The following is a 14,658-nucleotide window of genomic DNA, read 5'->3' as shown; positions in this document are numbered from 1 at the left end:
CTAACAAGAATCGATCCAAAAAAACGAAAATCGATCTAAGATCGCTTAATCCTAACGTACATGCTTCACTCTGATTCACCTATAAAGCACACTTGGTTCACCATGACTGAACAATTTCGAAATAGTTTTCAATCCATCAACAGTTGTGGGTAAAAGTGTGTCATACTGTTATGCAAATTAAGGCGAGAAGGGGTGTGAGGCTGGAACTGCATAAATATATGATTGCGTTCAGCACATTATCAAATTATTATTTTTATTATGCTTCGGGTTGTCCGATTTGGGTCATGTTTTGTTGGATTTTTTTTGCCATTCTGAAGGTAGCTTCATAATGCCTATCTCATAGAAATAGTGGTCCTTATTGGAGAAAAACTGTGGCAATAGATTTTCACAATCTTCTCATGTTCCCAATTTCTTATCACTCAGGAAGTTTTACAATGCGAGAAAAAGGTGGTAATCGCTTGGTGCCAGGTCCGGACTATACGGTGGATGCACTGAAACATCCCAATCAAGCTCCCGGAGCGTTGTCCTGATGGAACACAACATCTTCTCTGTTAGCCTAGAGACGAATGAACTCTCAGAGTTTAAAGTCTCTCTAATTCAATACCTTCCTTCCTTCCTTCTGTTAGCCAATTATGGACGTTTCTGGTCAACAGGGTTACCATATCTACAGAATAATCTGTATTTATACAGATTTTTGGAATTTTTTGAAACCAAGAATCTGTAGATACAGAATACAGATATTTTGAGTTTCATACAGAATATACAGGTTTTTTGAAATAACTTTTCTATATTATTTATGACTTGATGTCAATAATATCTTTTTGCATATCACTTATTTTACTTATATAGCATTTGAATCAGTCTGAATTGAGAGTAATCTCTATTTGTCATTCGCTATGGCGTGTTGTTTCATGTTGGATTTCTCATGATCTATATAAGGTGAAAAGATGCAAGAATTTGCGTCATCGGTTAGCGTTGCAATGAATAAATACCACTGTTTATCTTCTCCTCACTAAAGAACAGTGAAAGGTAATTTTAAAAGTGCGCTCATACTTCCGTGGAAATTCATGCTTTGAAATTCATTGTATTAATCATTGCAAATGTCTTCAAGAACCATGGATACGTTTTGACATAGGATTACGTTTTCGGGAGCATATAGAACTTACAAATTAAGACACTAGATATCGGTGGCGTAACGAAAATTGTTTAATTTTAAACGCTGATCATAATGACGAAATTTGATGATGGTTTCATAATTTTGTCCCAATCGATTTTGGCATTCCCTAACAATAAATTGTAATATACTGATAATTTCTATTTTTTTCTCGAATTGCGGTCATTTACATTTCGTAATCCCAAAGTGAAAACATAAGTTTAACTCAATTCAGGAAATATTGAAATTCCCAATCAGTTGAGAACATTGAATATCCAGTCAGCAATTTTTGTCAGGCTCTCACTGGAATTTATCGTTTAATGTAACCTAGAATGATTCAACTACGACCAAAACCAAATAGAGAAACGAACTTTTCATTTTGGGTTGAAACAAACAATCCGAATTCACTCAGCCTGATGCGGAAACCAGGAAACTTTATCTTACTCTGTTGGGCAATATATACCCAGAATAATATATAATGTCTTAGGTAGCAACATCAGATTTTGAAGATTTTGAGCAGCATCTAAAGAAGTTTAATTCCCCCGCATCATAGAAACTTTATATCCCTTTTTTCAAGTTTTTGCAGTTCTTTAGTTTTTGAATTGTTACCTTTTAATTCAAGTACAATATTTAGTATCAAAATTGAACTTAGAAATTTTATACAGATGTCAATACAGATTTTCTGAGAAAAAAACCAAGATTAAAAGATTGTTTTCAGACCAAACACACAGATTTTTTATGGTGCTGGTCAATCGCTATCTTCGAACGATCCATTTGTTGACAGTAGAGATCTGAATTTAGTATATTTATTTAATATTTTTTTTAATTTAAAAAAAAAACATTAAACAAATAAAAATTAATTAAATTTCACATATTGCATTTAGGTACATCATGAAAATTCTACATCCAAATAGTTATTCTTACCCCAGAGTTGCCCCATGTAAAGCCTCCAAATATTTTCCCATAGTTTAGACCCCAAGGGATTTGTGAAAAAATATATAAGGAGGATTGATTTTATTTCAAGTGATAAAAATATATTTTTCGAAAAGTCGTAATCAATTGAAATTTTGCATACATCACAAATTAGCATGTTGACGAATCATTTCTAAGAGTGGCCCTATACATTTGTTTTGTTGTGTCATTAGGAATCTTTATCCGGTTGAGCTCCCAGACTATCTGACTAAAAGTTATTTTGGGACACCCTATCCGATATGCTTTATTCTTCCAATCGGAACAATCTAAGCAAAAAAATGTTTCATATTTCACCACTACAGGGAAACTTCGATATAACGTACCCTCGTTATAACGTACCCTCGATATAACGTCACTCGATATAACGTACATTTTACCTCGATATAACGTACACCTTTTCAAAGTGTAAGGGAAAATTTTGTTCAATTTTTTTTTCTGATAGAACAATGAATTATCTGTATTGTGATGCTAAAACAAGTTTTGTACCTTCAATTAATCTCGAAATCCAGCTGGTTTTGTGATTCCAGATTCTAAATGAATCAAGCTTTAATCGACAGTACGAAGGGAAACATCATGAGAAAGGCTGCCTTCGTCTTCTGATTGAAGTTATTCCTTAACTTGACTAAAACAGCAACACAATAATGTGTTATAGACTACGTTTGTGAGTACTTTATTATGCTTCGATATAACGTACAATTCGATACAACGTACAATTTTGAAAGTAAAATGTACGTTATATCGAAGTTTACCTGTATTCATGATTTATTAGGACTCTCATTCTCAGATTGTTTTGTTGACATCCTATGGATACATGGACTAGAATCTAATCACTAGATATACAGTAGGGTGGCAATGGCAACGAAAAAAAAATTCATCATCGAATTTAAAAACCGACATTTTGTTAATTGGCTCAAAAAATTACATGTGCAAAATCTCAGCTCAATCGGACTTGATTTAGGAGTGCCTCAAAGCACCCTAAGTTTTGATTTTTTGCCTCAGTTCCAGAAAGTCGATTATATTTTAAGATCTTTTTTCGAGAAAACACCAGATCTCGACGTTTCATGCAATTTGAAGACATTTGGCATCAACATTTTTTTTTCGAAAACTCCGATTTCATGTACTCCTTGAAATATTTTTCGAGGGTCAAAAAAATCAAAACTTTGAGCGCTTTGAGGTTCTCCTAAATCATGTCCGATTGAGCTGAAATTTGGCACTGGTCATTTATTGGGCCCATAAATACAATGTACAATGTACCTTTTTTGTGCGGGGGATAGGAACCGCACAAAAAAATCGCATAAAAAAATCCCGCTAAACTTCATCTTTAGCTTTCAAAAATCGCCGCCGTTCACCGTTCGATTCACTTTATTCCCTGCTTTGCGATGGGAGAGTTTGCCTTTTCGGTTGCGCGTGGCTGTGTTGTGCTTTTAGTTGCATGTTGAAACTTGTTGCTGTTAGAAATCATGTCAAGCGAAACTTAGAGCATCTGATGGAAGGATGTGACTGATTTGAGAAGTGGATAATTGAGACACAAATATGCTTTTTTTCGCACCGAAATGCATATAAACCATCGAAAAAAATAAATGGACGATAACTTCGTCAAACATGCTTCTTCTCATATACATCCCGGTTTTTTTTACGCGGAGGATACGTATCTCGTATAAAAAAAACGCGTTAATTGGAAAAACCGCGTTAATTGGAAAATCTGCGTAAAAAAAACTCGTAAATTGGAAAATCCGCGTAAATTGGAAAATCCGCGTAAAAAAAACCAGGTCACTTAAAATCTACGTAAGACGAATTTCATACAAACTCGACTGGCCGATGGCAGCACCATATCAGATAGCAGTGTTTCACTTCCAAAATGTATTAAAATTCATTAATTTATTTGTTCCACTACTATATCCTGTACTAAATATTCTCATCTTTCAAATGAAAGCATCAGAATCGTCTTCCGTAGCGTACATTTTAATGTAGAGCCAGTTTGAAGCAACAGCGTCCGAAACAAAAAAAAAGTTCTATAACTCTGTCATTGTTGAAATTCGAACATATGCGTAGGAGGATTTTTTTCATCAAATATGATCGTCTGTCACCTCCTGAGAGAATCTGGATATATTGATTTTGTTCATGTGAGATAGGTGTTTTTGACTTTAAGGGGATGAATCAGGGCTGTATATATATTAGGGTGCCAATGAATGTATGGGAAAAAATCGACCCTAAAATTTCAAAAAGTTACTCTATACAAAATGTTCACCACCTCGAAAAAACACCCTGTTCGGACTTAGTTCGAAACTCCTTGAATCGGTCTGGTTTATGACAGATCAAAGCTGGAATTTATTGCATTTAGTTTAGTAACTATTTGTTTTCAAGTTTTATAATAAAACTTACAATTATAGTTTCGTTCTAAAGTTCCTTGCAGATGCCGCTCAAATAACGACGGATTATTTTTCAAACCTAATTTGAGTTTAGTTTTGATTTAATTATATGAGTTTGGATGAATATAATAATATTTTAATTACTCACTATCAGCTTTTTAATAATCGAATTGAATTCTCGATTCTCCTGCTGCCATTCAATTTTCTATTGCTGTAAGTTAAATTGATTTATACATTGAATAGTGTAATAAATTTTATAATGATTGCTTACAGCGATTTCAAATAATTACTACTTAATAAAAAATCTCTACGAAAACCTCTATCTAATTTACTTCCAACTTCTTTTGACTTTGATTTCGAATATCTATTCTTTCTCTACTCCAACTTTTCTTTTGTTTTTCAAATTCCATTTGTTTACTTTCCTCCTTTTGTTTTGTTTACACCGCAGAACATATAGCTCCCGAAATTGTCTGCGATCACTTGGTAAACATACCTAATTTTCAACGGCGGGATTTTTGCGATCAGTGCAGTGTTCCCAACACACCCTATGCCAAGTTTCAGCTCAATCGGACTCACGATAGATACAATACGGTAGCGCGACTTATGAGAAAGGACTTTCAGCCATCTTGGATTTTGTATGTAAACAATCTGCAATATTTTGCAATATCTTTTTTTTGCTTTTGTGTGTGGTATTGTTTTGGTGGGAATAAGAGCATTTGAAAGTTGAAAGGTAAGTTTTTTACGGTTAAAGATAGGTTTGTAATATACTCTATCTTATATGTTTCAGCTCAAGAGAAAAAATCGACTTTCGGTGTCGGTCGGTGATGGAGGAATTTTTCCCGCGTTTTGCAGTAAGAGACGTCGGTTAATTATTCGATTGTAAGGTTTCTGGAATTTCAAGTTTTCCTATATTTAATATTCTTTGGTTCTGTGTTCTTGGTTAACATAAACCTAATGCCTGTCTTTGACGGGGCATAAAAAGATGATATAAAAGGATTTCTAGGAACTTCCTGCGACTTGTTTTATCATCGATATTGTTCAGCTCATATATTATAGAAAAAAACCGAAGCTGTAACTGTAAAAATAACTATAAGCCACTGATTAATTTATAATTTACAGTTTACAATTCTTCCGCAAGTGCATTTATATCACAAGTGTGTATATGCGTGACCATTATATTTAGTGAACAACTATACGAATGTCAAACATTTGTACTTCGACGAATAATATATGAATCCGTTCAATCCGGTGACAAAAGGACTAAAATTAAATAAGAATAGTCCGAAAAAGAAATTATGCATTATATTTTATAAATATTCCACGCCACTGACATTAATTTATACATTTCATTGAATTCTAAAATAGGAAAAAAAGTCACTTGTCCATAAAATTTACTCCTGTACGCGCGTCGGTGTCTCAGACTGAAGGTGGTGAAAAAGTGATATACGTCCCCTTCGTACCAACTTATACGATACGCTAAACGATGATGAACAACGAATGACGAAGCTAGAGAGAATCGCAATGTCGTAGTGTTGATGTTTTCTGAGAAATGAACGAATTATTGATTTCTTGGTCTCTCAGACCTATGCGCGAATATAGGAGTGTTAACTGTCATGGTGTTTCGTCGAAATTCTTCGGATATGTTAAATTATTTACGGTTGAACCATAAAAATGATTCCGTGGTGGTGGAGGAGACTGGGAAGAAGAATTCAGGGTCTGCAGGAGTAAAATGAGGACTTAAAGAAGGTGGTCTCAGCTCCCGTTCTAAAATAGTAGTATTCAAATTCAGCGTGCCGAGGAAAATATGCCATACTAGTGGTCAATGATTCTATAAATGTACCTCTTTTGAACTAGTAGCTATAAGAACCAAGCAGAAATATTCAAACATATCAGCTATTTCATTCAACATTCAAAGAACAGGTAATTTTGAACAGAAAAAAATTTATGTTGGTACAATAATAATATTGTGCATCATTTTCATTGTGTACTTTTTTTTTCAATCGTCCTCAAAAAATCATGAAATGGTAAATTTATCAATATACTAAAATACCATTTCATTCAAAAACAATTATTCTGCACCATGTTTATTTCAAAATTATATTTAATGTAACTTTTAAAATTATGACATCATACTTTTTTATTACAAATATGTATGGTCTTTTTGATTACAAGAAATTAATATTCGCTCGGTTGATCGAATACTGAAAAACATTTATTCGAATGAATCGAATATTTAAAAATGACCCCACGATTAATCGACAATTGAATAAACGAAAAATTTAGACATCTCTATTTGCAGTCAAATCCCTTTCCACAGTCCTCTGTATATTTATACCGTTTCCCCTCGCGCAATTATTGACGACACGGACACACCTTTATTCCACACATCTTGATTGGACTTAAGGGAGAGTGGCGCAAAGCGGTCAAAGTGTGTTAAAATGGCATGAAACGTCGAGATCTAGTGTCATCTCGAAATTTTTTTTTTTGTCAAAAATCGGCACTCTGGGTTTTTTTTCGGCATGCGAAACGAAAAGTATGGTTTAGGGTGCCAATAAAAATAGTTATCTCGATTTTTTATTCGGAACTTGCAACGAAAAGTTGATTTGCACAATAATCTACCCTATGCAAAATACTAGCTCATTCGAACTTCATTCACTGGTGTCATTAAAATTTGAGATTTTTTGAAAAATGAAAAATCACCGAAAATCGAGGTTTTGAAAAAAATTTCTGGATGCCAAATGTCTTAAAATTGCATTACTCGTCGAAATTTACAGTTATCGCAAAAAATTTTTTTTTTCAAAAATTAATTTTTCAGACGGAAAAACGAACAAGGGTAAAAAAAACATTTTTTTTGATAATTTTTTTTTCTCGATATAACTGTAAATCTCGACGAGTGATGCAATTTAAAGACATTTGGCATCCAATTTTTTTTTTAAAAACCTCGATTTTCAGTGATTTTTTGTTTTTCAAAAAAACTCAAATTTTAACGTTTGTGACACCAGTGATTGAAGTTCGAATGAGCTAGTATTTTGCATAGGGTATATTATTGTGCAAATCAACATTTCGTAGCAAGTTCCAAATGAAAAATCGAGATAACTATTTCGATTGGCACCCTAAACCATTCTTTTCGCTTCGCATGCCGAAAAAACTTTGACCGCTTTGCGCCACTCTCCCTTAAGTCCGATTGAGCTGAAACTTGGCATAGGGTGTTTTTTCGAGGTGGTAAATATTTTTTATGGGGTAACTTTTTGAAACTCGAGATGACCCTTTTCATTGGCACCCTAATATATATATTAGGCTGTCAAAAAAGTCCTGCGGTATTTCCGCGAGGTGTCGTTGTAAGCGCGTATTTCTAGTTGTATTCATTGTATCGAGTCATACTATAGCTTGTTGGAAAGGTATTTTTATATATATTCCGCTACAATATAGTCCTTGACAGTGTTTTGTTTGGTTAAGTCGTTCGTGAGTTATAGTGTCGCAAATATGGAGCAAAATATTGAGAAAATCCGACATATTCTACAGTACAACTATGACAAAGGCAAAAATGCATCTCAAGCTGCCAATAGAATTTGTGCAGTTTATGGACCCGATACAGTTTCCATTTCCACCGCACAACGATGGTTTCAACGTTTTCGTTCTGGTGTAGAGGTCGTCGAAGATGCGCCACGTTCCGGAAGGCCTGTCGTTGAAAATTGCGACCAAATCGCTGAATTAGCCGAGAAAGACCGGCATACTAGCAGCCGTAGCATCGGCCAAGAGCTGGGGATAAGTCATCAAACCGTTATTAACCATTTGAAGAAGCTTGGATTCACAAAGAAGCTCGATGTATGGGTGCCACACAAGTTGACGCAAAAACACATCTTTGACCGTATCGACGCATATGAATCGCTGCTGAATCGCAACAAAATCGACCCGTTTCTGAAGCGGATGGTGACTGGCGATGAAAAGTGGGTCACTTACGACAACGTGAAGCGCAAACGGTCGTGGTCGAAGCCCGCTGAAGCGGCTCAGACGATGGCCAAGCCCTCATTAACGGCCAGGAAGGTTCTGCTGTGTGTTTGGTGGGATTGTCAAGGAATAATCTATTATGAGCTGCTTCCCTATGGCCAAACGCTCAATTCGGACTTGTACTGCCAACAACTGGACCGCTTGAAGGTAGCACTCATGGAGAAGAGGCCATCTTTGATAAACAGAGGCCGCATTGTCTTCCATCAGGACAACGCCAGGCCACACACTTCTTTGGTGACGCGCCAGAAGCTCCGGGAGCTCGGATGGGAGGTTCTTTTGCATCCGCCGTATAGTCCGGACCTTGCACCAAGTGACTACCACCTGTTTTTGTCCATGGCGAACGAGCTAGGTAGTCAGAAGTTAGCCACAAAAGAAGCCTGTGAAAATTGGCTATCCGAGTTTTTTGCCAATAAGGAAGCGAGCTTCTATAACAGGGGTATTATGAAGTTGGCATCTCGTTGGGAACAAGTCATCGAACAAAACGGCGCATATTTGACTTAAAACAGATGATTGTAACTAGTTTTATGAACAAATGAAAATTCAAAAAAAAAATACCGCAGGACTTTTTTGACAGCCTAATATATATAATGAGTTTTAATTTTTAAAAAAACTTTTTTTCCAGCGCATTTTTTTCCTAAAAATGTTTGGTATTTTTTGTGAAAATTGAAACAATTTCCTACCCTTTATCCTTTGACAAGAATTTCGTAGGTATCATAGTTTTTAAGTTATAAATTTTTGTAAAAAATAGAGAAATTTTTTTGGCTAATTCTTTTTCGAATATTCTTTGAGGGAGCATGAAGAAGAAATGTGAGCTGAGAGAGAGATGTGATATTGCTCTGGTATTTTTTTACGCGGTTCCCGCGTTAGTTGGAAAACCCACGTAAAAAAACCGCACAAAAACAGGTTTTTCTGTACATGGTCGGTTCTCTAAACTCGACGATGAAATTTCTCCATGCATTCATTGCCACTTAGGCTAAGTCCCAGAAGATCGATTTTTGGCCAAAATTTTTTTTCAGATTACACAAGATTTTGGGATGAGCAACAAAATAGCCGCTTTTCACGAAAATCTGAGATTCACTAAATCGGTTTGGTATGGAATGGCTGTATAAGCGGAAGATTCCGGATTGTGTGCTTGTCTTGAGATGATGTATCTATTGTGGACAGCTAATTGCTCATCAGTATTTCGATCGAAAAACTATTTATTTGGTCTGCATCAAACTTCTCTGTACGAAAACACAACCATACGTACTACACTTGAACACTTGGGAAGTTAATGATGTTCGCAGGAATTCAAACTATACTCACAACCAAACTACTACATTTTCTAGCATACCAAACTACTGCCCCAATCAACAATCACCTGTTTATAGCAGTGCATCTTATGCTCGTACAATTTCATCTAATCGCACCCGGCGTCCGGATTTGAAAGAAAACGGGTTGGAAGCGTAGAGGCGTTCAATGTGTGCCCCGTGAGCCGTGAAAATAGCAACATCGGACAAGGTGTGAAGAAAAAATAAATGTATTATATTTAACGTCAATTTCGAAAGCGATATCGCATTCCCGACGTAATAAAACGTTTTGAAAATGAGTTGTGTGCAGCATGCAAAGAAACGAAATAAAATCGAACGAAAGGATGAACCAAAATAAAAGATCACAAACGTGTAATTGACAATCAACCGATCGGAAAATGTGTGAAGGTTGAGCTTTCAATTTTCCGACCAGTGAGCAGCGGTTGGAAAGGTTTTTTTTTGTGAATGGTAACACACTCACCTGTCTCAGCAATTTCACATGTTCATCCCGTATTTGAGTGTACATCGCCTTCAGCTTCTGAAACTTCTCTTCGCTCGCCTTGGCTCGTTCTTCCTCCGCTTGGGCTTTTTCTGTGGAAATGCAACATTTAGATTTTAGTCAGACTTACTCACCCGAAATCCCCCTCAACTTACGTTCCAGTGTGGGCGCGGTTTGTGCTCGCAGCTCCAGTTCCTCCTTCTGAATTCGCAAATTGGACAGCTCACCCTGAGTGTTGGCCAGTTGCGAATTCAGCTGAGCAATCTGATCCTCCAGCCGGTGCTGCACGTCGCGCTGTTCGATCGTTAGCGATTTAACGTAATTGGTAAGCCGCTGGATCTCCATCTGAAGATGTCGTATTAGTTCATCGCGGTCCTTCAGGAGGCGTTCCAGCTCCAGCATCTGCGCGCTAGGAGCCGACTGCTGGACGTGATTCTGGCTGTGGTTCTGGGGCAGCTCGGGAATGGGTGGAGGAGCCACCTCCGTGGTGTCGATCAAGCTCTCCGACATGATCGATTCCGTTTCGTTGTCCATGGGTTCGGAGTCGGGCATCACCACGACGGGGGTCTGGTAGTTGCCGAGATCGCTCTGCTGTTCGAAGTTTGGCGGAGCGTCCGGCAGCTTAGGCACGGTGATCAGATTGACAAAGTACTGCAGATTGCGGGAATGACTGTAGAAGGATTTCAGCTGGGGGAACAGTGCGCGGAAGCGCTCCCGATGCCCGGTGAGGAGATCGGAGGGAAGATTAGCGTGCAGTTTGAACATAATTCGCACAACGAAATCGTACAGTGGGTTCGAATCCTGGATGCACGGGATCAGAGGGGCGAGGCGGCATTGGCCGGCCGAGGTCATCGAGCTGACACAGAATGTTGTGATGGAGTTGAAAACTAAGTGATAATCGATGAATTAATGTCAAACATGTATTTGATAACTGCCGTAAAGATTTGGATGAAACGAAAAGCAGAGAAATATGGATACGAATGACTACGTCTTCCAGTAATCAGTAAAGGGGGCAAGTTTTTATGAAATAGAAATAGCAAATGCAGCGTTCGTTCAACGGATAACGTGGATAGAGAAACTATTGCAGTTTAAGTTCCGTCCGTTTTCGATGTTTTGAGTATAAACAAGCTATTCGTGATTTCATAGCATTTGAGTGATTTGAATGTTGAGAAAATAAATAAATTATCTTTTAGATAGCATTTACGATTCAATAGTCATCCAGTCAGCGACCAGAAGCAAGCGAGATTTTCCAAACGGCCTTTCTCAAGGTCGAGAATTTAGTTTAGTTTTTTTTAAATTGGCCTTTTCAAGGCTCGAGGAGTATGAGCAGATAAGTTTTTCTCCTCGGAATGCATTCTCAGAATATGCGCGGAGTTACCATAGTACAGAGCTTGCACTGACGGACTAAAGTGAAGCAGACAAATATCAAATAGGACGTGCCGCGTCGGTTTTCATTGCAATTTTCTTGATGACATTGTCAATGTGAGTGTTGAACTTGAGTTTGTCATCAATAATCATGCCAAGATATTTAATGTCCCGAACTCGATCAATAGTCTCATTATCAATAACGATGGAGACGTTTTCATTTAAACGATTTCGCGAGATTACCATATATTTAGTTTTACTTGTGTTCAATTTAAATTGCTCATACTTCAACCATCTACTAAGGGATGTAAATCTCCATTCAAATGAAAAACGACCTGATCTAAATCATTAGCTGCAATGAATAACACAGTATCATCTGCAAAAAGATTGATATTACAAAATCGTAAAACTCTTCGCATGTCATTGATATACATAATGAATAAAAGGGACCCTAATACACTTCCCTGGGGTACTCCAAGACTATTCCCTAGGGGATTGGAAATTGAATAATTAAAAATAGTTCGTTGAGTTCAGTCATTTAAATAGCTTTTGAACTATTTATATGCAGTACTCATAAATCCAAAGCGCTTAATCGTGTTCAACAACAAGGGCCTAGAAATTGTTTCGAAAGCGCGTTTAAAATCTAAGAAAACAGCAATGATATTCTCTTTGCACTCTAGCTTCTCTTTCCATTTTGCTAATACCGGTTTGCGGTTTCACAGGAATGAACTTCCCGATATCCCCATTGTTCTGGTATTAGCAAAGCATTGCAATTAAAAATATTCCAGCAGCTGGCCTTTAACGACTACTTCTTATATTTTCTCTAGCGTGTGCAACATATTGATGGGATGAAACTCTTCGGCTTTAATCGTTCCAGCAACCTTTTGAATTGGAACTATTAAAGATTTCTTCCACACCTTAGGCACATGCCCAGTTAGCAAAGATTTATTAATAAGGTCCAGCAAGATGTGATCGATGACATGAGAGCAATCTTGAATAACTCTAGCATTGACATTATCCACTCCAGCCGTTTTTCCTAAAGAAAAGCAAATAGTTCTAATATGAAAAATAAAGTTAACGTTAATAACTATTCTTGCCGCGAACGGATTTCGACGATTAACATACCAAACGAATCGGAAATTCCCTAAGATTTGTTTGATATGCTAAACATTACAATCCCCTGGTTTGTGAATGGTTTAAATTGATGAAAACTAAAAGCATTACCATTTTCCCATATATTTGTTCTGCTCATTTGTGAGCTTACCTACTCGTGACATCAATAACGAGCAACCTATCGAAGGGCAACGAAGGAGAATATTAAAAATTGGATCTCTGCTGAGGCAAACTTTCAGTCTCGTTCTATACTCGAAGTCACGAACATTGCTTGTTCTTCCTTCACTTTTTCGCCATTTTTTTGCTATGTTGGACGATTTTTGAAAATTATACAGCTGTGGTGATATAAACATGAAGCGGAAGGGGAATATGTGAGCTAGGACATGAATAATGGATCTCTGCTGAGGGAAATATTCTGTCCAACTGACGCTATGTGTTCATATATTTAGTCGCTTCAAGCCGGTTCTGTATGCATGCTATGTTGAACGCTTGTTTGGTGCTGGTTGCCTTAGGTTGTACGAACGATGTTTAGAGGAGCGATTAAACTGAGGCAATACTTTTAAATAACATGTAGCGTGATATTTGATACTTAAAAATATTGCCAAAGTTGTTACTTCCATGCGGTGCCATAGAAAGATTGATGTAGTTATGAACCATTCTACTAAAAAGTTATTTTTAAAATTTCGCATTCTAAAATAATATCCAAAGTAATAAACAAGTGGCTTGACCTTGAGCTTGAGCTTGGGTAGACTGTACAATTCGTAGTTGCTCTCCGTGATTGACCTGAACCAACCAAATTGCACAAAGAACACACAGAATGACGCTTGGGACTAGCAAATCATTCTCGTTGTGCAATTTTCGGTGATTCGAGCTTTAAATGGTCAATAACGACGCCGGCCACGTCCTTACAGTCACCAGGGAAAGGGAAGGATTGTTAGTATGATATTCACCGCCCGAAGGCCAGAAGGGGCGCCTCTATAGCGTGGTTCCCTAGCGTTTATCATGGAAGGGATAGTTGTTAGTGGAAATGGTTAAGAAAAATCAGGATTCACTGCGGTAAGTGATGTGATTATGTAAATGCGAACAATTAACCTCTCGACAAAACAGAAATACGAAAATATCATGTGTTACAACACGCGACAGAGATTATCTTTAGGTATCCTGAGAAGGAAAACCTGTAAAATTGATACATTTTATATAATACATTATATTAATATATTCTAGTATTCATCGCATGTACCTTTCATCGAAATTCAATCGCGTTGGCGGAGATTCAATAGTGGGAAACATGAGAAGGTAACCGAGAAAACTCCTCCAAGGCACCGATCCGGCGATATGTTCCGTTATTCATCACACCTACTCTAAGCCTGATCACAAACATCACCTCACGGTGAAAACGAGATAAAGTGTATATAACCTTGCATACAAATCATCTCGCCCTCACCGCGAAGCGATGCTCATAATGCGGCCCTCTGTATCACACTTCAATCGCGACGACTTAGTTATTTTTGGGAAACCTGAGAAGGTCACCGAGAAAACCATTTTTAGTAACAATCGTCCCGGCGATATATTCTATTATTCACCGCGTGTACGCTTTTTCGACGATCCTATTGGTTCCAGAGGACCCCTCTCGGTCTCCCCAGGCCTCCCGCAAAGACATCCCTCGCCGCCGCGATTAGTAATCTGATTGCGACGTCGGAGAGCCTTCCGCGGGAAACCCGAGAATGCAACCGAGAGAACCTCTTCAAACGATTTCAGGTAATAATCTAGGAATCACACCTTCCGATTTTTTAAGTTTTTGATTTTTGAATTTATACTGTTAGATTTTAATTTTTTAAATGTTTAATTCTAGAATTTTAAAAGTTTTAATTCCACATGTTTTCGAATTTT

General features: G+C 37.3%; 1 protein-coding gene across 11 annotated transcripts in view; it reads right to left on the bottom strand.

The window, feature by feature from the left end:
- Positions 1–14,658, bottom strand: part of LOC129764678 (huntingtin-interacting protein 1) — a 106,830-nt gene that overhangs the window by 33,662 nt on the left and 58,510 nt on the right. For 10 of the 11 annotated variants that reach the window (XM_055764013.1, XM_055764016.1, XM_055764014.1 and 7 more), the window contains exons 5-7: positions 10,446–11,177; positions 10,273–10,382; positions 9,863–9,901 (exon numbers count right to left, since the gene is read on the bottom strand). In XM_055764013.1, the coding sequence (XP_055619988.1) occupies positions 9,863–9,901; positions 10,273–10,382; positions 10,446–11,177 (881 nt within the window). The remainder of the gene's footprint in view (positions 1–9,862; positions 9,902–10,272; positions 10,383–10,445; positions 11,178–14,658) is intronic. The other variant, XM_055764020.1, reaches the window with a different exon arrangement.

This window comes from Toxorhynchites rutilus, chromosome 2, assembly GCF_029784135.1.
Source record: "Toxorhynchites rutilus septentrionalis strain SRP chromosome 2, ASM2978413v1, whole genome shotgun sequence".
NCBI lineage: Eukaryota > Metazoa > Arthropoda > Insecta > Diptera > Culicidae > Toxorhynchites > Toxorhynchites rutilus.
The sequence above is the reverse complement of the archived record's forward strand: the minus strand, read 5'-3'. Positions and strand labels throughout refer to the sequence as shown.